Raw genomic sequence first — 23,290 nt, 5'->3', positions numbered from 1 at the left:
AATGCAATTTGTTGCTGTTCTTTTCACAACAGCTTATTAAGTCATAAACCGGAGATTCTAATCTTCACGTCAGATGCTAATAAAACAGAATCTTCTACTTTATGTGCTTAAAAAAAATACACAAATTCATAAATTTCAGGGAGTTGTATAGTGGGGCTTTGGGAAAAAGTGTAATGTTGCTTTAATTAAGAAAGCAAGCTACTATACTGCAACAAAGCAAGTCCAGACATTGCTGTTCAAATCTGTTGCTAGTGTAATTTCTGTGTAAATTCTTGTTTTTGAAGTAGTAACTATTTTTTCTTCCTTAGGGCCATGCAACTCTACTTCTCGAAGCCATCGAGATGCTGCTTCACAGACCATCCCTGGTCGGTGTTCAGAAGCTGTGGACTCGAAGATCCGTTTGGGTTCTGGATGTCAAAAGTCATCATCTGCTAGATCTTCTGCTTTGTTTGATGTTTTGAGACTTAAGGAACTGTCCTCAGTAAAAAATTCAGTTACAACTTCAATTTCTGATCCTTGGATACAAAAGAGTTTCTATAAGCCATATAACCCTTCTGATCAAGGTGTAAATTTTTTATGTAAAACGCTGTTTTCCTCCTCTCCAGCTGAATCTTCTGAGTCAAATTGTTCCAGCCCAAGCCCCATTATCTTCTTAGATGAAGAAGGTTATCAAAAAAGCTTGAAGGCAAAACTCCAGCTGCCAAAAATTCCAGTAGTGAAAGACGGTATTGAGGATTCAGACTCAGAAATTAGTGAATTTTTTGATAGTTTTGATCAGTTTGATGAACTAGAACAAGCCCTAGAAAAATCTGTTAAAGTTATTAGGGATCCCATCTTAGGGAATCTCTCTCAGAAAAGGAGGACTGCCCATGAACATTTGTGTTCTGCTAACATTACAATGAATCCTCAGAAATTCAAGTTTGATCGTCCTACTCTTCCGGCCAATGTAAAGAAACCAACTCCTCGTAAACCAGAATCACCATATAGCAGTGTCTTTGATGTCCCAGATTCCCCTCGACCAGTTAAAACATCAGGGGAAGAGAGTGGAGGCTTGTTCAGCCCTATTAGGTCGTCAGCATTCAGCCCACTAGGAGGCTGTGGTTCTTCTGAATGTTTATGTCGTATCAGTCTTGGTGGAGATGAGACGAGTCAAAACCACCATGATGCACTTTATAATACTTATTCAGAATACGCTGATACTGTTTCATTTGAAATATTGGGTTCTGTTTTTCAATCTGACTGTTCGTCAGAACTTGGAGGAAATGATTCCAGATGCAACAGGATTGCTTTGAAAGAAGATGATGATCAAGCTGCAGATCTCAGAAAGAAAACTGGCAAGGAGCCAGATAAACAAGCAAAATCTCAACATAAGTCATCAATGATCAGAGATAGCATTCAAAAATTTGCAACTGACTTGGTTGAAAAAAGTTTGGGCAGTGCTTTTAAGGACCTGCAGAAAGGTGTTTCTTCATGTACCAATGCACTTTGTCATTTGGCTGCTAGGTTGACATCTTCAGTCTTTCAAATGGCTTTCTATGAAATTGGAAGACGTAGAGCAATCTCCCTGAAGGAGCGTGCTATTAATGGGCTAGCAAGCTTTTTGGTGAGTGAAGCTATAACTGGTGCTTTGAAAGAACTGCGACATGTAAGAAAACAGATGTTTACCAATACTGTTGCTAGATTTGCAGCAGACCTTGCTGAAGAACTTGTGTTTGAAGGAATCATGGAAGTATGCCAGTTTTCCTATCCATCGACTCCTACATCTGCACAGCTTTCTTCATTTTCTTATGAAGATAAAGTGGTAAGATCCTATGCCAGAGATCTGTCTGAGTCTGTCATTCAGGAGGCTTTTATTGAACTATCTCAGGTTGATGTCACCTTCACAACGCAAGCAGCCATTAGTGTTTCCATGGACAATGTTAAATATGTGAGTGCAGAAAGTATGCTGGAATCAACACAGACCTCCACAGTTCTTCCTAATTTTAATGATAGGGTAGGACAGAATCCAACCCAAGATTGCAAGAAGGAATATACAGTACATCAAGCTCTATTTTGTACCTCTGGTGTTGTAAGTTCAATACCTGTTCCCTTAGCTGGAAGAGCTCTTTGTCATTATCAAGCTTCCTCTGATACTTGTAAAGCAAAAGTATGCACTGCTCCAATTTCTGATGACAGTATGAAAGTATACGAAGGCTGCAGTCATCCATTTTTCACAGGCAGAAAAAGAGAGGAGGAAATCTCTTCCTTCAGGAATATATACCTGACTTCGGATCACAATCAAAGTTTTGAAAATAATCCGTCACTCTTACATAACCAGAATGATACTAAACAAACAAATAACAGATCCGGAATGAGGAGTAACTCAGAATTAACAAACGGGTCAAAAAACATTAATAGTTTCTCTGGAACTATGGTAGATATGATAGTAAATGAAGCTTATGAGACCATATCCTCATCTAGAGTAACAAAAGCAGTGGAAGAGTATACAGATCTTTTAACAAGAAAAGTAGTAGATAAGAAACCTTATGTGCAACATAGTGGTGAAGATTTCCCCAAGAATGTGTTTGCGGATCACCTGGCCAAGTACATCATGAAGCAGTCTGTGGATGAAAGTAAAGCTGTGTTACGCAACGCTAGTGAAAATTTATCATGTAATGTGGGCTCACAGACTCATGCAGATATCAGTGGAAGAGAGCAATGTGTAATAAAGAAGCAAGAGGCTGAGAAACAAAGTAATGTTTCCGTAATTGTTGAACAACAGATGCCTTTGAATAATCCATGTAAATTGCTTACTCCAACTAATTCTGTTCAGTGTTTTTCAGAATCTAGAGATTGTTGGCAGGAACAAAAAGGATACAGATGTTCTTTAAAATCACCACCACCTTGCTCCACTGTGACTTTAGCTAGGCGTGTTCTAGAGGACGTGACTGAGGCAGGAAGCTGCTCGATGACGTACTTAAACAAGCCCTCAAAAAAACATGAGAGTCAAAAACCATCATCAGGACCCTTGACTTACAGGCAAGCTGATTGTTTTCTGCACACAAATAGCTTTTCTTCAGTGATGTCTGGCAGTGAAGATGCTTTGCAGATGGTTGATAAGTCAAGTATCAAAGATGGAAATAACAGTTTAACACCTGACACCCCCCCACCAACTCCTTTAGTACCGTGTCAAGCTAATTCTGAAAGAAACCTACGAAAACTGTCTAAGAAACTCAAGGGAGAATTAGCAAAGGAATTTGCACCTGCAACACCACCATCTACACCTTACAGTCCATCTGTTACAGGTTCATCTGAAATTGAACGTGACTCTTTGGAAAATGAGGAATTTATGCTGAAACTCATGCGATCACTTTCTGAAGAAGTTGAAAGTAGTGAAGATGAAGATCATTCTGAAATGATCATTGAGAAGGAAGAACGTTCAGAAAAAACTGTTCAGTATGCAGATTACTTAGCTAGTCATATAATTTCAATAGCAACTGAGATGGCAGCTTCCCATTTAGATGCTAAAACAAATGAAAGAGAAGCTAATAGACAGGTTCATTTGAGTATGCAAAACAAAAACTGTGGATATACTGCATCTGTAAGTACCCCAGAAGAGACATGCAGTTCTTTATGGAATTACGCAGGTGATATGGCAGGAAAAGTCATCAGTGAAGCCAAGAAAATGGTGAAATCAAGGCACTGTAAACTGTTAAAGTTGAAACGTGTTAACTGCCAAGTGGATTGCCTTTATCTGAGAAAAGGTGATAAGGATCATAGTTCAAAGGAGGAATGTGGCCAAGTGCAGGACCAGTGTCCTGGTGAGAGAGATTCATCTGTACTTTCTTTACCGCAAGGTCCAGGCATGATAGGTTTGACATCTAAGTACCCTAGCTGTGAAAGTGTGACTGATGAATATGCAGATCATATAATTCATGTTTTGAAAAGAGAAGGTGGTAACGCCGAACTGTTAATGGATCAGTATGCCAGCAGGCTTGCTTACAGGTCTATCAAATCAGGCCTACGGCAAGCTGCTAGGAAAACTAAATTGAGATGCAACAGAAAGATATTTCCTGGGCAAAGCGCACCGATGAATGGTAAACTAGAACTTACCAAAACAGTGAATAAAGATGCAGTACAGCAAGTGAAAAGTGGCATTCATCACTGTGTAGACCAAACTCATGAAAGAGGTATCAGCATGCAGAGAACAGAATGCATGGAATTGTTGCACTTTTCAGAGTCTCTTGCTTGCAGCATAACGCATGATGTCAGAAAGAAATTGAAACTATCGGGAGCGTGTTTGCCAAAATCTCTGACAGATTCCTGTCTATATAAAAAGACTGAATTTGAGGAAATTGCAGGGGATCTTATTAGAACAAGATTTCCTAGGACACTTCTACCTTTCTCCCCAAATCATAAACTGTATCATAGCACGGGCAGTTTGAATGAAAATAGTTACAGTGAAAGCATAATTCAAGCTATAGAACAGTACGCTAGAAAAGTAGCAGATGATACTCTAGAAATGGGTTTAGAATCTGCTGGTCTCCAGGTTGCTGAAAACAGAAAAAATGGGGATAGGCTTTCATATACTGAGAAACTGTCTCCTTTTTCTGGAACTGTCTGTAGATGCTGCAGTATGAAGGAACATCATTACTGTACAGAAAGTGTGTCTCATCACTTACCTCTGCAAGATTCTTCTATTCCAGTGAGGCATTTTCTTCATTGTAGGTTGGACAGTGTCTGCCAAAAACCAAGAGTCTTTCAGCTTGATATTCCTAAAATTCATGTTGATGTAGAACAGAAGACAACGTTCTCTGATAAGGTGGTTGCTGCGTCTGTCGAAAAAGCAGAGGGAGAGCTGAGTTATGCAAGTGTGGCAGCTGACAGTGGTATTGGACAAGATGGAGTCAGTTTTGCTGAAAGCCTTACTACTGAAATAATGACATCAGCTATGACTAATATCAGTCAGGCAGTTAACATAAGGTAATAATTCTCTTTTGTTGCAGTCTGTGCCAGAAGAATGAGGACTGTTAATACAAACGTTAATGTGTTTAGAAGTTTTTTATCGTTGTTGTTTTCTTTTAGAAATACAAATTTTATGTTCTGAGTACTTTGTTTTATTCGTATACTGGTATACAAATGATTCTTAACAAAAAAACCAAACATTTTTCCACCTGTGGGAGCTTGAAACAGATTTCTGCATGTTTCAGCGTGCATGTGTTCCAGTAGGTGGCTTTATATTTGGAGCTTACTATTTCAACTTGAAATACTATTATTTTTACCTACAGGAGATCCTTCAGGGTTTATTCATGCTTGAGCCGTGAAATAATTCTAATTTGTTCCCTTCTTGTATTTCCTTTCTGTATTGAAAAATATAAGTAACTTATTTTTGATTGTCAGCAGGCACATCTGGTAGCATCCAGACCAGCCAGTACTTGATAGAATGAAGAGTTTATTTTACTTATGAATGTTGTGATAGCATCCTTATTATTGGAAGAAAAGAACCTCTTACAAGATAACAGTTTATTCTGTAAAATAGTGATACAGTAGGCAAAGAACAGAGGTTCAGATTTTTGTATACTTAGCAAAGGCTATTTTACTGTTTCTTTAAGTAAGCCTGTGGATAGGGAATAGTGCCACCATAACTTTAGGGCAAGGAGCAGCTGTTTGCAATGCCAAATCATTTATTTTCCTGGTTTCTAGAAGGGCATCACAAGTAATTAAAGAGAACTTAGTGTGGCTTACGGCTGCTGTAGGTCTGAATTCCTTTCTTCAGGGTTTGGTGTCACATGCAGATTAGCTTCTGCCCCATAAGCATCAGGGGAAGATCTTTGGTTTTGGAGGTGATAGCTGGGGAGGACATTTGCAGAAAACCATAAGCTCTGTTTTAATTTGTACGGCCTTTCAATGAAGCCATGTAACTAAGAACTCCAGCAGTGTAGAAATTGTGTATCGTGACTCTGTACCGATGGGGTTGGATCCTTAATCTGTATGTGACAAACAAAAAAGTAACATGGTTATATTCTTCTCATGTTTTTACTGGTCTAGTATTAAATGTGGAGGTCGATGGCCCTGCCTGTGATCAGGGAGGTTGGAGATTGATGATCCTTGAGGTCCCTTCCAACCCGGGCCATTCTGTGTGATGCCTGCAGCATCAGAGCTGAGACTTTTTTAATTGCTTCTAAGAAAGTTCATTGAAATTTCTGGTTAGAAATGCAAAATTAAGGATTTTACTATTTTTTGTCTATGACAGCATGGAGATATTAAAATTTTAACATGACAAAAAATGTTCAAATGCTTCTTACAGCATCATCTAATGTATGTCTCTTGAGATCTTCGTTGTGTGGTGAAAGGAATGGCTGCTAGCACTGGTGAATAGATCTAGGGGGGAAGTTCATCTTTTATTATTATTGGGGTGGATTATGATTCCAATTCTAAGCTATATTTTTGCCTAAAAGTACTTGTGCTTTCTGGAGTGAAGCATTGCCAGTAATGAAAGCAAGGGAGGAGAAACGGCCAAAGTGTCCTGTGTTGAACAATTTCAAAAATGTCAATTCTTCTGCTTGAAAACTATACCTTGATCTGTAGTCTATAGACTAAAATGCATAGACAGTAAAACTGTTCTATGCTTTATAGCAAACAGTCTTTTGAATGAGAGAATTATCTGTGCCGTTCCCTCTGTCAGATTCATTTGGTTGCTCCATTTGTTTTGAGAAATTGGAAATTAATATCCTTGAAATAAGTGTTAAATTGTTGTAAATGAATTTAAACAGATTTGACGTGAAACGCAGTGATGTTTTTGTCTTAATTTTTTCTTTAGCACTGTTGGAAGAGAAGGATTTCACTCTGTTGAATCTGTTGTTAGCCAGCAGATGAGCCTTAGTATTGGTGATGATAGCACTGGCAGCTGGTCAAATTTAAGTTTTGAAGATGAACATCCTGATGAGAGCAGCAGTTTTCTTCATCTCAGTGACAGGTAACTATAAATATGTTAGCACAGTTATTACTGTTACCTTGGCATGAAGAAACGTGGTATCAAGTGCATGTTTTCTGTGGGGAGATGGGGGAAAGAAGCTTATTTTGTCTTCAATAAGCAATGTGGTTCATATGGAAGTGGCTCTAATGTTGTATTTTGAATTGATGTTTTCCTACAAAATATTTTCTTCACAAATATTTATAATACCTTAAGTGTAAAATAGGTTGTTTACTTTGTCACTTGCGTTACAGTTGCATCAAGTAACACTGTTTATATGTATAATTTAAATATTTGTAAAAGATGCAGATATTTAAAAATAGCATGTGTAAAATACAGTTTGAAAGTAGTGTTCATTTAGCTCTGCAATTAAAAATTAATATGTTTTATGCAAATTCATTTATTCTTGAGAAGAACAAATGTGCTTCATTTGCACGAGGAGCTTTAAACAGCTGTTTTTAGGGGTTGAATTTATCAGCTATTCTTACTGATGCTGCTTGTGTATTCATGTGTTACTAACCAGGAACTTACAGGTGTGCAGTACTGGAACTTGCCTGTTCAGGATAGTAACTTTTTTCACAGAGCTTTGTGCTGAAATTCCAGTGGCTGATTGACAGCCAGCTAAATTAAAACAGGAATTTTAAACATCTGCAACGTTTCTGTTGCCGGAGAAAATTATAGTGAGTTGTTGTCCCAGCTTCTTTATAGGCAAGATATGAGGAGTGAGTTAGCTTAGTTTTGCATTCACTTAAGTAGAATGTTCAACGCTTCAGATGGAAAAACAGCAGAAATGGGTGTTGTTTTTGTTTTTTTTTTACACTCATGTAATGTGCACATAGATTGTTTGGTACCAAACTGAAACTGATCAAACTGTAGGGCTTTTTTTTTTCATGTCTGGCTTAAGCAAATATTTTAATCAAACCAATGCTACAATTTCTTACTCGTACAACGAAATCTATGAAAGTAAATATTGCCTGAAAGATATTTTAATAATGCATCATCTGTTGAATGAGTGGAAATAAATTTGACTTACATGGTGGAATTCGGAATATAAGAAAAGAAGAATCAGCATATTGGCGGTTACAAACAGTGAATAAAATAGGAGTTAATTGATGCTGGAGAAAAAAAAAGATGTAAAGTCTGAACCTGTTATGCCCATGGTGTTTTTACTGTCATTCCCAAGACAGCTTTAAATGGAAAGAAAGTACTTTGTGCAATTTTAGAGACACTTTGTTCATTAGAGGAGGAATGACCTAAATCAGCATGTGACTCAGGGGAGAGGAGACATAATTTAGATGGCAAGGTGTTGACAGAAGAAACAGACATGCACAAATTGCCCACCTAGCTTTACAGAACCAGCTGTGGATTGTTAAAGGCACCTGTATGCGTTCGTGCTGTTGAGTTCTAGCAGGTGGATGTGAAAGGTTTGGGGGTTGTGGCTGTGAGCAAAAAGATGTTGGGGGGGGGGGGTTCTATCACAGAACAAGCTTCAGTAATAGTGGTATTAAACAGTGGTGTCTCAGTCCTAGGAAATAAGGAGTTATGTGGCACAGAGGATTTATTGCTTTTACATATATATATATTCAACATAAACTGTTTAATATAACAAAAGAATGTCATTCAATTATAGAGCATCATCATGCAATTACAGTAGCTTAAAGTGTAGGGTTTTCTCTAATGTTTTGGGGGTTTTTTTGTGTGTGGTTAGGTCTATCTATTTTAAAAATATTGCACTAATTATGTGTAAGCCATGTCAGTGCCAATTTGAAGCACGTGAATAAATACCCAGAGGCCCTGGGTAACCTGTGATCTAGCAATGTATGTCCTTGTTCACCGCAGGGGAGTTGGACTAGATGGCCATCAGAGGTCCCTTCAGACTCTAAGGATTCTATGATTCTATAATACACTTCAAGTAGCTTTGCTCCCTTGACAAAGGGAGCATTTCTTAATATGCATGGCTTTCTTGTATGTGAGAAGCTCCCTTCTGTCTTCTTTGTGCCTTTCTTGAAGTAGAAGGTATTATTGGGCCTTTTTGTTGTGTCAGTACTTACAATTGGGTAATACAGGGAGTAGTTATTTGGGTAACTGGGAGTAGTAAGCAAGTTTTTCTTGCAGGGAGCAGAAGCCCTTTCCAGGTTGTTGGCAGTATTGGATGGAAACTGATATTTGAGACTCCTTTAGCCAACAATTTGGAAATTATATTGATAGTAAGCCTGGAAATTCCATTAATGGTGGCTTAAAGTTGCAGAACACAGGATCAGACTCCTTAGAAAACAGCAGGAGGCAACTTGTAACATGTTTCAGGGTGGGAAAAAACTGACATTTTTTTCATAGAAGCTCTTTTGACAAGGTACATTCTCTCTTCCTGCATGATCTCAGGTCAATATAAAAACTGTGTTTCAGTACTTACAGAGGATTAAGCTAGCTGTTAGCAGGGGAGCAAGACAAGTTGGAAAGAATTATCAAAGCACAGTCTGTGTAGTTTTATTTGAATGGAAATGCCAATTAAAGTTCTTTTGTGGCCTTGGTAAAGTGAGTTACTCAGGGGAGTGTTCATACTGTTTGCTTTGCATTTTTTAATGCTGGCAGCTTAAGTTTAGAAATACAGTAGTATTAGGCTTTTTCTCTAGATCATTTACAGGTATAGGCATAGAGTTTTCCAGAATGTGGATCAGAGCTTTCAGATGAGGTTATACTTCAGAACAGAAGCCTCCTGCCTTTGACTGTATTGTGTGTGTAATACAAAATCTTGAAGCAGGATGATACAGTTCCTATATACATGATATGACATATGTATAAACAGCTTTTCTTTCTGGTAATTCTTACGGTGATTTGTGTTGAGGGGCAGCATGAAGCCTTATGGAAGCATTTATAATGCCTTTTTCTGTTTATTGCTTGTTCTGTCATTGCAGATCTTTATTTTTGAGACTGACTATGTTTTAAGATCCTGAACTAAAGGTCACATTACCAAAACAAAAACCAAACAAACCAAACCATCTTTTATGTTGCTATTATGTTATAATCACATGGTTAACTACATTGAACATACTGTATCTTCAGACCCAGATTGACCTGTAAAATATATAAACGTATCTTACCAGAACAATGCTATGCATGAGGCCATTCAATTAGGTTGTGAATAGTTTTCCCTTTAGTCTGAGAACTGGGGCACCTTTTACTTCCATTTATATTAACCAGCTACAATTCTCAAAGAGACTGAGCACAGAGTGTTGATACCAGTAGACTGTGTTTAAAATCTCATTTCTATCTATGTAATTCAGAACCGAGGTTAATACTAATACTTAATCTGTTCAGTGATAGCCTCAAACAGTAGCTTGAAAAATGTTCTTGACCAGATTTGCATCTCCTATGCAAATCTAACAGGTAATTGAAACATCTTGGTAACTGCCTTTGGTGCTGCTTTTTTTTTTTTTTTTTTTTTTGATTTGTGCATTTTAATAGGTTTATTTGCAACTCTAGGGCTGCTTTGATTTATTTGAAAGCTTCTGCTCTCTAATTTTATTTTTTTCCCCTCAGTTAGTATGTGTTCATACTGCAAGCTTGCTAACCTGCCATTATAGTGTGGAAATTAAATACTTAAAAGTGCTTAAATGCACCCACACTGAGAAGCAAAGGACATTGATAGGTGATGCTGTTACTGACAGCTTCTTGAAAGAGATCAATATCTGCCTCTTGAAATGTTCCCTTTCACCATTTATTGTTTTAAATTTTACTATTTGCTGTCAGCAGAATACGTGGAAAAGAGCTTTAGCAGTCCCACAAAACTTAGCTGAAGAGCTGCAGTAGGCAGGGTTGGAGGTTCATGATCCTTGAGGTCCCTTCCAACCCTGGCCATTCTGTGATTGTGTGCATCTTCTTGCAGTAGTAGTTCTCTAAAATGCTTCATGGCTTGTCCTGCCATCTGTAGTAAGTAATTCAGGCTTCTCAGGGTACTGATTGTCTTGAAATTCTATTCTTAGAAAGCTTCCAGACATGTTCTAGGAGAGGTGTGAAATTGGAAAACTCAATCTTACATGCAAGCACAAAGCTAACGAGTTGCTAACAGTAGTGCCTAAAACATATCAGTGTAAGGACATATCAGTTGTTTCAGTTCTTCACGCTGAACGTAGTCATGGAATAAATGCACTGTTTGTGAACTGTGAGTTAATTTTTTTGTCTTATTTCCTCTTATAAAAAGCAAGCTGGAGATCAGTATTCAGAATTTATTTTAAAAAAAAAAAAAGCTTTTCTCATTTTTATTTTTTTTTTCCCCTGAGAATTCTGTTTCAGCAGTGAACTCCAACAGCTGGATGAGCTTTTGGAATGAGAGGAGAGGAATTAATTTGTGCAGTTGTCTCCACAATGTATAATTTTATGAACTTTTAGTTAGCTTTTAAGCAAACATTGTATTTGTAATCCAGATTCCAGCGTGTAATCACTGAAATTTTTGAGCTTGTGTAAGTGACAAATAATCTGGTTTGGCCTAAAGACAGAATTACTATTAGCATTGATCTGGAAAATTAATGAGTACAAATTAATACTTTCACCTGTATACAGAAGTTTGCCAGTTTTGCATTATAACACAAATCGTTGCTCTGAATGTTTCTGACAGTCATGTCTGTACTCTATTCCAGTAAGCATATTTAGGAAGTTTCAGTGTTCTTGTGTTAAATGCCTTGACAAAACAGCTCTGAGGAAAACCAAGGTTCAAGATTGAGCTATTGTTCTTCTCTAGTTCAGCTGTGTTCTCTTCTTCTCCTGGCAGTAATGGTAACAGCAGTAGCTGGAGCAGTCTTGGTTTAGAAGGGGATATGTATGAGGAGAATTTATCCTTTCCAACATCAGACAGGTTGGTTGAGTTGAGAATATAAACCAGATGGGATCCTTATAATTAATGCATGTAATCATCATTTTGGAAAGTAAGAATATGGCACTTTTTTAATGCTTTTATGTTATTTGCTCTTTTCACGCCTAATCACAGTATGATTTCTTTCATTAATTAATCCACACTGAATGGTTAAACTTTGCTGTGCTAAACTGGTGAATGTGCTCTGCTTGCAAAATGAAAGGTCCCACTTATGCATGTTCTTGCTTGCGGTTCACAAGTCTTTAGATTTACTTTTGTACTAGAGCTTGCTTCCTACAGGATTTCTGTTTCTCATTTAGCTTGTGGAAACTTTCAAAATTTCTTGGTAAATGATATTTGTAGAAAATTTAACATGCAGCTCTGCATAATCTATAGCTGTTCATACATGTGATATAAGATACCTCAACTTTTTTTTGCATATGAAGCAAACCTGTCCTCTTGAATATTAACAAGTTTTCATCCTATTTTAAAAGATCTCTTTACAAGTTTCTTGTCTTTTCTCTCTTCTCCTAAGAGTAAATCTCATGAACTTGATGACAGATACATTTCCGACATGAAATGGTGTGAGAAGCAAAGCTTTTCATTGTCTTTTCTTAAATCTTCTATGATCTTCCTGTCTTTGCTGTTTGATCTTCAATGCAATCTTAGGATTGACTATATTTCTTCTGTGTATATTGTTTTAATATTTTTGTTACACTTTTAAAATACAGTGATGGAACAGAAGACAAAGATGAGGATTCCAAGGATGGTGTAGAAGGTAATCTCGATTCCAGAAATTATTGCTGTACTTATTTTTGTGTTAATTCTTTGCTTTTGCAATCTGCTCAATAACCCTGTTATCCCTGTAGATCATTATGATGACATTAGTGTCATTTAAGTGTCAGAATGTGTTCCTAGATTAATATTTTGAGTGAGTGCATCTGAGAAATGCTAGTCTCTTATTTTTAGAAAACACTCATAATTAACAATGAAAGACAGTGAAGTGTGAGCAGCTCCTTGAATGTGTGAATTAGTGAGGTATATAAATTAAGATCTGTATGGAATCTTGTTAAAACTTTCTGCTTCTTAGAGAACTCTGAACTTGGTTCAGTCTGAGCGAGGTACAAAAGGTTATTAACTTGCTACCTTCTGTGTTTTGGTCTTTCACTATGAGGTTGAGAAAATGCAAGTTACCATTGTTCTTTTTCTGTACTCAACTTGAAGAAAAAAAATAAATTCATTTAATGTCTATATATTTTTTTTTTAACATTAGGTTTGGAGCAAGTAAAAAAGACTTTAGCCATATTAAATATTGACCTGGAACCAAATCTAGTGGACCCCCAGCTCAGAGCAGCACTCCAGTGGCTAGCAGCTTCTGAAACAGAGGTGGCTGATCTGCACTTTCACGACATTGCTACAAGGGAGTTTGTCTTAGTAAGTTGTTGAGCTTGGTGGACTTCGGGAGAGGGAAGAATGTGATGAGATTTGTGGGGTTTGCTTATTTTTATTTGCTATAGCAGCCTTTTCTACTTTTCCACCCACTAATAAAGAGATATTTGCTGGCAAGAAAAATCATTATTTAAATCCTGATTGCTCAAAGTGGTACAGGCTGTTTAGTCTGTGCATGTACAGTGAATAACAGTGCATTAATCAAAGCTGCGTTACCTTGTCTCACGAGTCGTTTTACTTGGCTTATTCCAAAGAAAGGTACAGTTTCTGTTCAGTGAAAAATGTACTTTTTAAATGTACATTTTTAAATGTAGTGTTTAATTGTATGCAAACTAAATCTCATTTTTGAGAACTTGCTTGTGCAAGTAGTTTTCTAAGGTTATAGTGTGATGTTCATCCTCAAGTTTTTATGCCAGCAAATGCACGTTTTCTTATCAGAATTAAGTTATGAAGTTTAGATTCTTTTTTTTTTTTTTTTTTTTTTTTTTTTTTTTGTGGAAGCAACTGCAATCAAAACTGTTAAGAAAAGGCATTGAATGAGGCTGTTTTGGTTTTAGAGATTGATGTGACTACAGAGAAAGCTGAATTTAATACAAGAGGCTTCAGTAAAGCACGTCTCATAGGGGAGGGACAAATGTTTGGTGTATCTAATGACTTGAGGATATTTACATCACAAATGCAGCAGAAACTTTTTATTTTGATAAAATCTTTTTTTTTTTTTTTTTTACTTCATGTGATTACACACTAAACTGCATTCGATAATCCAGCATTTATTACATGACCTATTTTTGTTAATTTTCTACCAAGAAACTGTTTTTAGCTATATCCAGTTGATTTAGTTAGTTCCTTGATGTGAATGAGCTTTGCTTTAGTGGCTATTGTTCTGACTTACTGCATAGCTTTTGCTGAAGATCTATCCATCCTTGACCAACGTGAGCTATGACATTGCAAACACAGGCAGAGTAGTGGTGGGATCCACGAGTGTTGGTGGTTATCTTATTTTCCATGTCTTTGTCCTGCACCTTACATGGTAACATACCATGTGGAACAGCAACAAAAAGAAAAGATGGCAGATGTGGCTCTGAGCAGCCTGGTCCAGTGTTTGGCAACCCTGCACATAGCAGGAGGGTTGAATCTAGGTGATCATTGTGGTCCTTTTCAATCCATGGGCATTCTATGATTCTGTGTCTCTTCCTCTTACTTCTTTTGCAGGCTTTTTACTTGGCTAGAGGCTAAAGTTGCAGTGCTATCTTTAAACTAATGCCTGAAGATGCATAAGAGATATATTATAGCTATTAAGAGAATATGATGAGAAAAGTACTGTGGAAAATAACTGTCTAATGTGTCTTTTTGTAGTAAAAATTTTGCTTCTTGACAAGTGATACTTAGCTGACACCAAAAGATAAAATTACATCTTCAGATAAATGATCATCATGCAATGCTGAAAACATTTGTTTGCTTTTAAATAATGAATGATTTAAAAGCAAATAATCATTGATTATTTAAAAGCACTAGGTTTTACATATTCATCATTAGTTCTCCAAATGTAGTTATGTTAAGATCAACTGAAACACTGTTTTTCCTTTCGTGCTCAGGGAAGGGTTACCTGTTTTTATTCTGTTTCTTTTCTCAGTAACGCTGTCTATCTACAGACTTGTGTCCAGTTTATGTCTAGTTGCCAAATCCAGAATGTCACCTGTTATGTCAGCCAGACTCAGCATCCTTCTCTGTTTCTTTGGTTTGGAACGAAAATACAGAACTCTGAGCATTGTCTCTTTTTGAATTATCCAGTATAGGAAAGATTAGGACACGTAGTTTTTGAAATTAATTTGCTTTTAATTGTCAATTTATAAGTTCAGAGAACTAAACCTTTCTAGGATGCTTGTAAATGTAATAAGAATGTTCTTCTGAAAAGCCCCTGTGTTCTTTCAGGATTATATTGGATAGAAACGAGATATTTAGCAGTACAGTACAAGAAGTCTTGTACTTAGTCTCAGGCTGATGTTGACGATCTGGCCCAAACTGAGGTTCTTAAATTGGAAATAGGCATTCTCTGTTCTGTCACTGGTAGAACTAGATGCACCTCCAGAGGGCACTGTAGCCCAGCAGAAAACTAAACTGACTTCTGCTTTCAGATGTCTTCCCCAACTAAATTGACCTCTATGTATAATCTCGATGTCAGCTCTGTGGTTTTGATAATCTCAGAGCTACTTTGGTAAGGTACCACAGTTACATAAGGAATAAACCTGGGCTTTTAAAATCACACTGAAAACAGTAATTTTCACTTTAAGCAGTTGGAAGTTTCAGGAAGGGAGGAGAGGCAAATGTTAGCTGATCAGAGCAGGATAATAAGCCACTGATGTTTTGTGGCTGTATAAAAGATAAAAATATACCATGCCTGCTATATGCTGGTAGTTACTAGCTGAAACTGGATATGAACTCTTGAGAGTTCACACTATACTCAGCAAGGCAGAAAAGTTGATTACCTGTGTATGAAACAAAATATGTTAGTTAGCTGCTATAATGAAAGGCTAGTGAATTAAACAAATCTTGGGGGAAAAAAATTCAAGAAGATCTGGCAGCATGGATGTGCAAGTGCCTTGATTTAAAAAAAAGAAAAAAAAAAAGAAAAAGCATATAATTTTTAATCAGAGCATATCTAACTGTTCTAGGATTTCTGGTGTCTGTATTGAATCAACTCAGTTGATTCTCATGTGTGACAGTAGGAAGCAGCAGTCATAAAGAAAATATGGGATTGAACTTTGAACTCAATTAAAACACAAAGATAAGCAAAGCTAGGTGACAGCTCTCATATTTAGTGTGATGATGTATTTTTCCTTAGACAGAAACTTTAAACTGTATTTGCCTAAGTACATCTTTGGACTTCAGCCAAACTTCTCTCTGGCGTAAGGAAAAATTATCCTTCTTTTATAAACCATTTACAAAATTGCCTCTTGTAGCCCATAAAACTCTTGTTTGCTGTGCTGTATTTTAAAATTTACAAATAATTCATGGAAATAACTTCAGAGTTCTGTCTCCCTCTTATGTAGAATGTGTTCGTTTATTTATTTTTTAACTAAAGAAATTTCTGCATTCAGTGTATGTTCTGCTCATTCAAGATAACCTGTACTCAGAAGTTAACTGTTTTGTACAGGTTTTTAGTGCTGGGCTGGTTACAGCTGAAAATGCAGACTGAAATGTTCAGCATTCACACTCTGCCTGACAGTTCTATCACCTGTCTCTTTGCAGTCTGAACATCACGCTTAGGTGAAGAAATAGGGAAAAGTTGTCTCACTCTTCTTTTTTTTTTTCCTAGAATTTTCATACTTGAGTTTGACAGGTCACAGGAAAAAAAAAAACAACAAAACCCTCTATAAATTTTTAGTTTGGTAACCGTGAAGATATTTTGCTGAATGACTTTTTAAAACTTAATAGAGAGCAGTAAAATTCTGTGGCTCCAGGAGATACGTAAAGTGTATGTCTAAATTGTTGTTGTTAAACGCAGCATTGGCGGTTATGCTGAAAGCCACCAAGAATATATATTTTTTTTAAAGTAAAGATTTCTTAGTTCTGGGCAAGCTGACAAATTCACTGCATCTTAGGGGTAGGCATTCTTCCATATTTAGCTAATCTTAACATGTAGGCAAAGGAAATTTCTTGCTTGGGCTCCTGGATGAAAAAAAATGTTTTCAGCTACACTGATCTCCTTCACCTTTTCCTCTTCTCCAAGATGCTATAATTTCCTAACTCTGAAGGCGCTGTTTCCGTTGAGGGTAGCATCTGTGCCACCCAAACCACACTATATGTTGTGAAAGGAAAATCCACATCCTTTTATTAAGACTGAGTTTTGTCTTTTTTTATGTGCGTTATTGGCATGGGAGGGGTGGCAAACGTCTTAACCTTGTGTTCGGAATTTCCTGTTTTCTGCAGTCTTGATGAACCACAGCCTTCATACCTATGGCACCAGATCATTTGAAAATGTCACTCCCTCCAGAAGAAACTGTTGTGAAAAGCGCTTGATCCTTGAGGAAGTTTTTGTTTTTGTAGATGTGGGAATAATGATGAACTTGTTACAACTGATCTCTTATGAGCTAATGTTTCAAGAATAACTTCTGTAACTGTTAATCAGGATGTGCTGGTCAAAATATTTTGTTTTGTGTTTCTCCCATATCCCCTTTAGCTTTCCAGAAGACTGCGTGAAAGAGATTGGAAAGTGGGAGATCTCTTGCAAGCAGTGTTGAAGTACTGTGAAATGCTAGAGAAGGCATCCGATGGAGAACAAGCCTTTAATAAGTCTTTGGTTGGGTGGCTCCTGGATAATGTCTGAAAAAGTCCAAAGATGCACCACTCCTCTCTTCATTCCTCTTTCAAAAGGAGATAGGAAGAACGTAGATAAATAATGTAAAATTCAATTAATGAATGTTCAAATAATTGTCAGCATTTAAAAGACTGAGGTGAAAGTCAAAGTATCTGTGCTGTGCTTTGTGATACTGTGCACATGATATGTTTATTCAGTCCATAATCAGCACTGTCCACCCATGCATAACTTGTGTTTACTGCTGTGTTCAGACCGTTGAGATAGTTATGAAAAAGTACCTTGTCTATGATAGTAGCTCAGAGGAGACAGTCTCAGGCATGACATTGAAGTTTCCCACTGCACCAGGATTGCTCTTTACCATTTGTGTCTGTTCTGTATTCACGGTGGGACTATGAACACTTGTGTTCTGGAAAAACCTCTTCTCATAGTGTGCAGCAGGATTTTCCAGAAGAATTGTCATTCTTGGTCAAGTGTTAGGTGCACAAGGGCAGAAATATCAGGAGGAAAATGGACTTGCCCAGGCAGACCCTTACTGAAGTCTGCCTTCATAGCTGCCTTTCTCAATTTGAATTTTCAAAGATGTGAGAGTCTGCTCTGAAATTGAAGTGCAAATACTTGTTTCCTTTTGTTGATTATAGAGCTGGTAAGTTCAGGTAGAAGGACAGTCTGAGCAGCTGAGCATAACTTCTTAAAAACGAAGCAAAGTTTCTTGAAGTTTGCAGTCAGGTTTAAATTGCTAAATTTCTTACTGAAGTTTCTTGTACCAAAATACTTGTATAACATTGATTTCATGTCTGAAGAATTTGTATGTTAGTCTTTGTTATGGTTTAATCCTAATAGCAGCTCAGCTCCACACAGCTGCTTGCTCACTGCCCCTCACAGTGTGACAGCAAAGAAACTTGGAAAGGTGAAAGTGTTAAGAAGTCATGGCTTGAGATAAAGACAGCTGCAGCAAAAGCTGCCCTTGCAAGCAAAGCAAAGTCAGGGCTCTCTCATACGTGATGGGTGCTTGGGAAGACAACACCAAATGCCACCCTCCCTGCCATTCCATCTTCCATTGCTGAGCATAACACCACATGGTGTGGAATATCTCTTTGGTTAATGTATTAGCTGTCCTGGCTATGTCCCTGATCAGCATCTTGTGCCCCTTAGCTCCTCGCTGGCAGGTCATCTTCAGAAGCTGAAATGGCCACAGCTCTGTTAGCACTGCTCTGCAGCAACTAAAATATCAATGTGCTGTCAATATTATTTTCATCACAAGTCCAAAACATAGCACCATACAAACCTCTGTGAAGAAAATTAATTCAAGCCAAAGCTGGGAGAGTCTCACATACAGAGTAGCAAATGGAATCTTTTTTTTTTTCTCTGAGAATTGTGGCCATCTTTTTGACCAGTCTAATTCTTTACTTCTTACCTTCCATACATGAGTTTTCTTTGCAGTAATAAAGAGAATTTTGTTACTTGCTGAGCACTTAAGTGTTAGCATGGAAAACTCATTAAAATAGAAAGGAGAAATTTATTGCAAATTGATTTTTCATTTTTCTTAACTACCTTTGCTGAATATTTTTTTAAAGGCACTTTTAATCAAGTCTTTTTAGCAATCTAATCATGTTTCTTACCAGTACTGCTGACTTGCCTTTTTGTCTGAAGGAAAGTCTGGATCTTTACATATCCTGTCGTATGAGAATGCTTTTGGGGTTTGCTTTTTTGTTTTTATGCATTCTTTTTTAGAAAAAGGCACTTGGTAGTAATTACAAGGCTGCCACCTCAACATTCATATCACTTGAAAGCAGATCGTGGTGTTTCACTTAGCTTGGGTGAACAAAAGAATCTTAATGGCTTTCTCAAGGAAAAATACACTGTTGGTATGTCATGCATTTCAGGGTGTGATCCCAAATGAAAAGAAATGGATGTCTTTAAACCTGTTCATGAGTTATAGTGCAATATGTACAATTCTGATTCCTCGTGTCCTAAATTGCTATAAAGTGTCACACTGGTAAGACCACTTTTCTTGCAGTGTCTTTGTGTGTCAGGAAGGCATTCCACTAGTCAGTATAGATCTTTTTACAGAGACCTGGTTTAGTTTAGTTTTCATCTGTCATCTGGTTTTCAAAAGGGACCCTGTCTTGGATCTCAAAGTTTACCTTTCAAACTGGGTTAGGTTTATATATGCATGTGTGTGTTCACACGTGTGCATGCACACACAACTAGATATGTTGATGTATCTATATTATGTATTAGATCTCACCTATATGAATTTACAACATAAATTTTTATTGCTAACTTAAAGTTGTGTTATTCTCAGAGTTTATTACCTCATGTGCCGCATCATTTTGCTGACTGAGAGATCTGTATGTGCCGTATGACAAAGACCAAAAAAAACAACACTACAGGCTCTTTTGCTCCTTTATAGGTAATACAATGCTAAGTTACAGGAGTCAGCTTTCTCTAGAATGGAAAGAGGGGAGAAAAAAACTATTATAATTTCTTTATGTGGGAGATGGCCTAGTAATGAATACATGTGAAGGGCTATATGAATTTTTCTTTCTATTTTTGTGTTCTCCCTCTCTCCTCATTTTCCTTCCTTTTTTTCAGACTTTGAGAACATTGACTTTCAGGTTCATTCCAGACAAAAGTTTTGAACCATTCTGTGGCCGTAACATCCTCCTTTCAACAAAGTAATAATGAACTTGCAAAATTAAAATGTCAAGAAAATAAAACACAAAAACCAATGCCTGAGAACTAAATTTGCTCTGGCTTTTGGTATTCCCATAGAAGTGAATTTTCAGGACGTGAGGATACAGTAATGCTAGTACAGTGTTTCAGCACATCAAAAACCAAGCTGAAAATGATATTGAAGATGTTGTACGTGTGCAGACCTGTTGGTAGACTTCAACACACAGAACAGGGGAAAAAAAAATCCAGGAAAACAGGAAACTCATCAGTTTGGTATGTTGGCTTTTATAAAATTGATGATTTTAAAAGAATTTTAATGCAAGATTAAGAGTTTATGCAGCTCCCAAAGCTTCCAGCTATTCAAGAAGTCAAGTGAACAGTAGTTGTGCTATAAATTAAGTCTTTGTTTCGGATTGGATGCAGTGCATTGCTCCATTGACTGATGTTAAGGATGGCATTGATTTATTAGTCTGTAAGGAAAGGAACAATTTCCAAATTAACACAAGGAGAAAAGTTACAAAACACTTCATTTTTAATTTTAAAAAAAGTAAAACCACAGTTTTCTACACAAGTTATTTTGAATTTGTGTTCTGGATGCTCTTCTTTTTTTTTTTTTTTTTTCTTTTTACTGAAATTGAAATCAAACCAGCCTTGCAAAATTATTATTTAACCATTTTAATAGCTATTGCAGAATTCTTCCTTTGATTATATCTAACTGGTGCTGTCTGTTATATTACTTGTGATGTATACATAGGTGTTGTTTTCTGCAGTGAGTCTTATATAATGCTTTTACTGAGTTTATTTAAAACTCCTGACCACGAATACAGAAGTGTAAGTGAAAACTGTAACAATACAGAGGACTACATTTTGGCCCATTTAAAGCAGACAAATGTGCAATGAAATGTAGTTTGTTTCATCTTGCAGATTTTTCTGCATGGGAAACTCAGTAATGTAATTTTAAATTGAAGAATATATATATATTCTTCATATATATTGTGTGTGTGTGTGTATATATTTATATTTATATATATATATATATAAATACACATATTTGTATGTGTATGTACACATATTAGTATGTATATATATATATATATACACACACAATGATGTCACCATTCCAGAAAGCACCCTCTCTTAAATGCTACATAAATACATGTGGTGTTCTGAAAAATGGAAGTGCTTTCATGTTTTGTGAGATACCATAGGGAGGAAAAAAAAAGTGAAAATAATCCCTCTATAAATTAACAATTAAAAGTGTCCATATTTAAAACAAATGTAAGCATTTGGAGCGGGGTACATAAATAATACATAAGCACATATAAAAACCAAACCCATATGCTAAAATTAAAGAAGACCTACTGTTTCAAATTGAGGATGTGAAAAATGAGTCAACGCCACGAATTTGAATGCGATTTGCATAGTATTTTTCTTCTTGAGTTTAAAATGACTGTGTAAACTTGAAGAAAAAAATAATATTAAAAAAAGAAAACAACAAAAACGTGAACCTAACAACCCACATTCCGAGACTGATCAGGTCTCCCCAAAACGGTACCAGATTTTAAACATTATGTTTTCTAATGTTACTTTATCTAGGACCTTTTCTATTAGGAGTTGCATCCTGTTGGAGATGGGAACATGGTAAACATAAACACTGTCACCAGCAGAAAAAAATAGCTTTACAGAGGTGACCTGCAAAGAAAAAGACAAGATTTGGGACTGATTTTAGTGTAAGAATTAGTGGCTTTTCAACAAGAGCCACTACTGTCAAGCATTTGACTGTCAAGTACTTTAGCTCTGAAGAGACAAGTACAGAGCCCAGCCACTGTTGTCACTTTATTTTATACCATCTTTGTACATTCCTGTTGTATAGCTGGAGTCGTAGTTTTAGAGGGTCTTTGTTCTGTTGTAATGTCTGAATAGTATTTAATACTAAAATTTATTATAATTTGCTGGAACTGCTGCTTATTTGTGCAGTGTTAAGATAGTTTGCAGCCCAGTTAGTGATGCAATTGTACACCAAAAGCAGTTTGAATAACTATAAATGTTTATGTAACTGTACTCAATGAATATGAAGGTCTCGTATAACGGTGATGAGTTTTGCCATTTTAATAATTTAACTATATTCAGTTTTCAGATTATAAACTCCAGGTTGCACTAAATTTGTCCTTGTTTTAGCAGTGGCTTAAAATAAAACACGTTTCACCGGCTTTGAGAGAGCTGTCATTTCTTGTGAGTTCATTCAACGTTACTTTTCAGTTTACAAAGCTAAGATTGGTCCTACTCCGTGTTGTGTGAGGGCACTTGAATGGCATGGTAAACAGTGCTAATGCAGCAGGAGATGGCATCATTCTTACAGGATTGAATTGCTCTCTGCAAAGAATTCAAGAGAACCATTTTGCTGTCTTTTGGGTTGAGAGCTAAGCCTGAAGTTCCAGTCACATAAAGTATATCATTGCATGAATTCTGTTAGGAGATATTAAGCAAGAAATGAACTGTAATATCTCAAAGTAAGCTGAATGAATAACCAGTCTGTGTCATCTAGCCTGAAAGCTAGGTCAGGAAGCATGGCCTGATAATTCCATGTGGGTTGAGGATGGTCTTGGCACACGCACAGTTTCTGGGGAACCAGAGTAACAGCCAGCTTTGAAGTCTTCTTAATGCAAGAATGTGCTGCTGATGAAAATGTGTGGAACACGAGTTTTCGTGGGCTTATTGAAAGCATTCAAACATTTTGATATGTTGTGAAACTCACCAAATAATAAATTTTTAAGTACCCTAAAATTAAAATGCTGGCCAAACTTGTGCACTGATATGGTTTCCAAGTTCTAGAGATGCTGTTATTGCAAATAGATGACAGGAGTTTGTTTTGTATTTATATCTTACAAATCTAACAATTTTAGTAGCATTTCATTTCAAGAATACGTTTTTTTTTTTTTTTTGCTGAAGTTACCTTTAAAGTAAGCATGCCCAGCTTTACATGATTCTGTATTTTTGCAATGTTTTTTTTAGAGTTGATTTCTTCAGTGTCTATACGATTTCTTCCAAA

The 23,290-nt window shown here is 36.6% G+C and overlaps 1 protein-coding gene across 5 annotated transcripts in view; it reads left to right on the top strand.

Moving 5' to 3' along the window:
• Positions 1 to 19,854, top strand: part of AKAP11 (A-kinase anchoring protein 11) — a 45,176-nt gene extending 25,322 nt beyond the window's left edge. For 4 of the 5 annotated variants that reach the window (XM_042867648.1, XM_042867650.1, XM_042867647.1 and 1 more), the window contains exons 7-12: positions 309 to 4,962; positions 6,800 to 6,955; positions 11,718 to 11,801; positions 12,530 to 12,576; positions 13,072 to 13,232; positions 17,428 to 19,854. In XM_042867648.1, the coding sequence (XP_042723582.1) occupies positions 309 to 4,962; positions 6,800 to 6,955; positions 11,718 to 11,801; positions 12,530 to 12,576; positions 13,072 to 13,232; positions 17,428 to 17,574 (5,249 nt within the window). In that variant the 3' untranslated portion in view covers positions 17,575 to 19,854. The remainder of the gene's footprint in view (positions 1 to 308; positions 4,963 to 6,799; positions 6,956 to 11,717; positions 11,802 to 12,529; positions 12,577 to 13,071; positions 13,233 to 17,427) is intronic. The other variant, XM_042867651.1, reaches the window with a different exon arrangement.
• Positions 19,855 to 23,290: the final 3,436 nt, after the last annotated feature.

Source organism: Lagopus leucura, unplaced genomic scaffold, assembly GCF_019238085.1.
Source record: "Lagopus leucura isolate 7727_CA_CO unplaced genomic scaffold, USGS_WTPT01 Super-Scaffold_100001, whole genome shotgun sequence".
Lineage (NCBI taxonomy): Eukaryota > Metazoa > Chordata > Aves > Galliformes > Phasianidae > Lagopus > Lagopus leucura.
The sequence above is the reverse complement of the archived record's forward strand: the minus strand, read 5'-3'. Positions and strand labels throughout refer to the sequence as shown.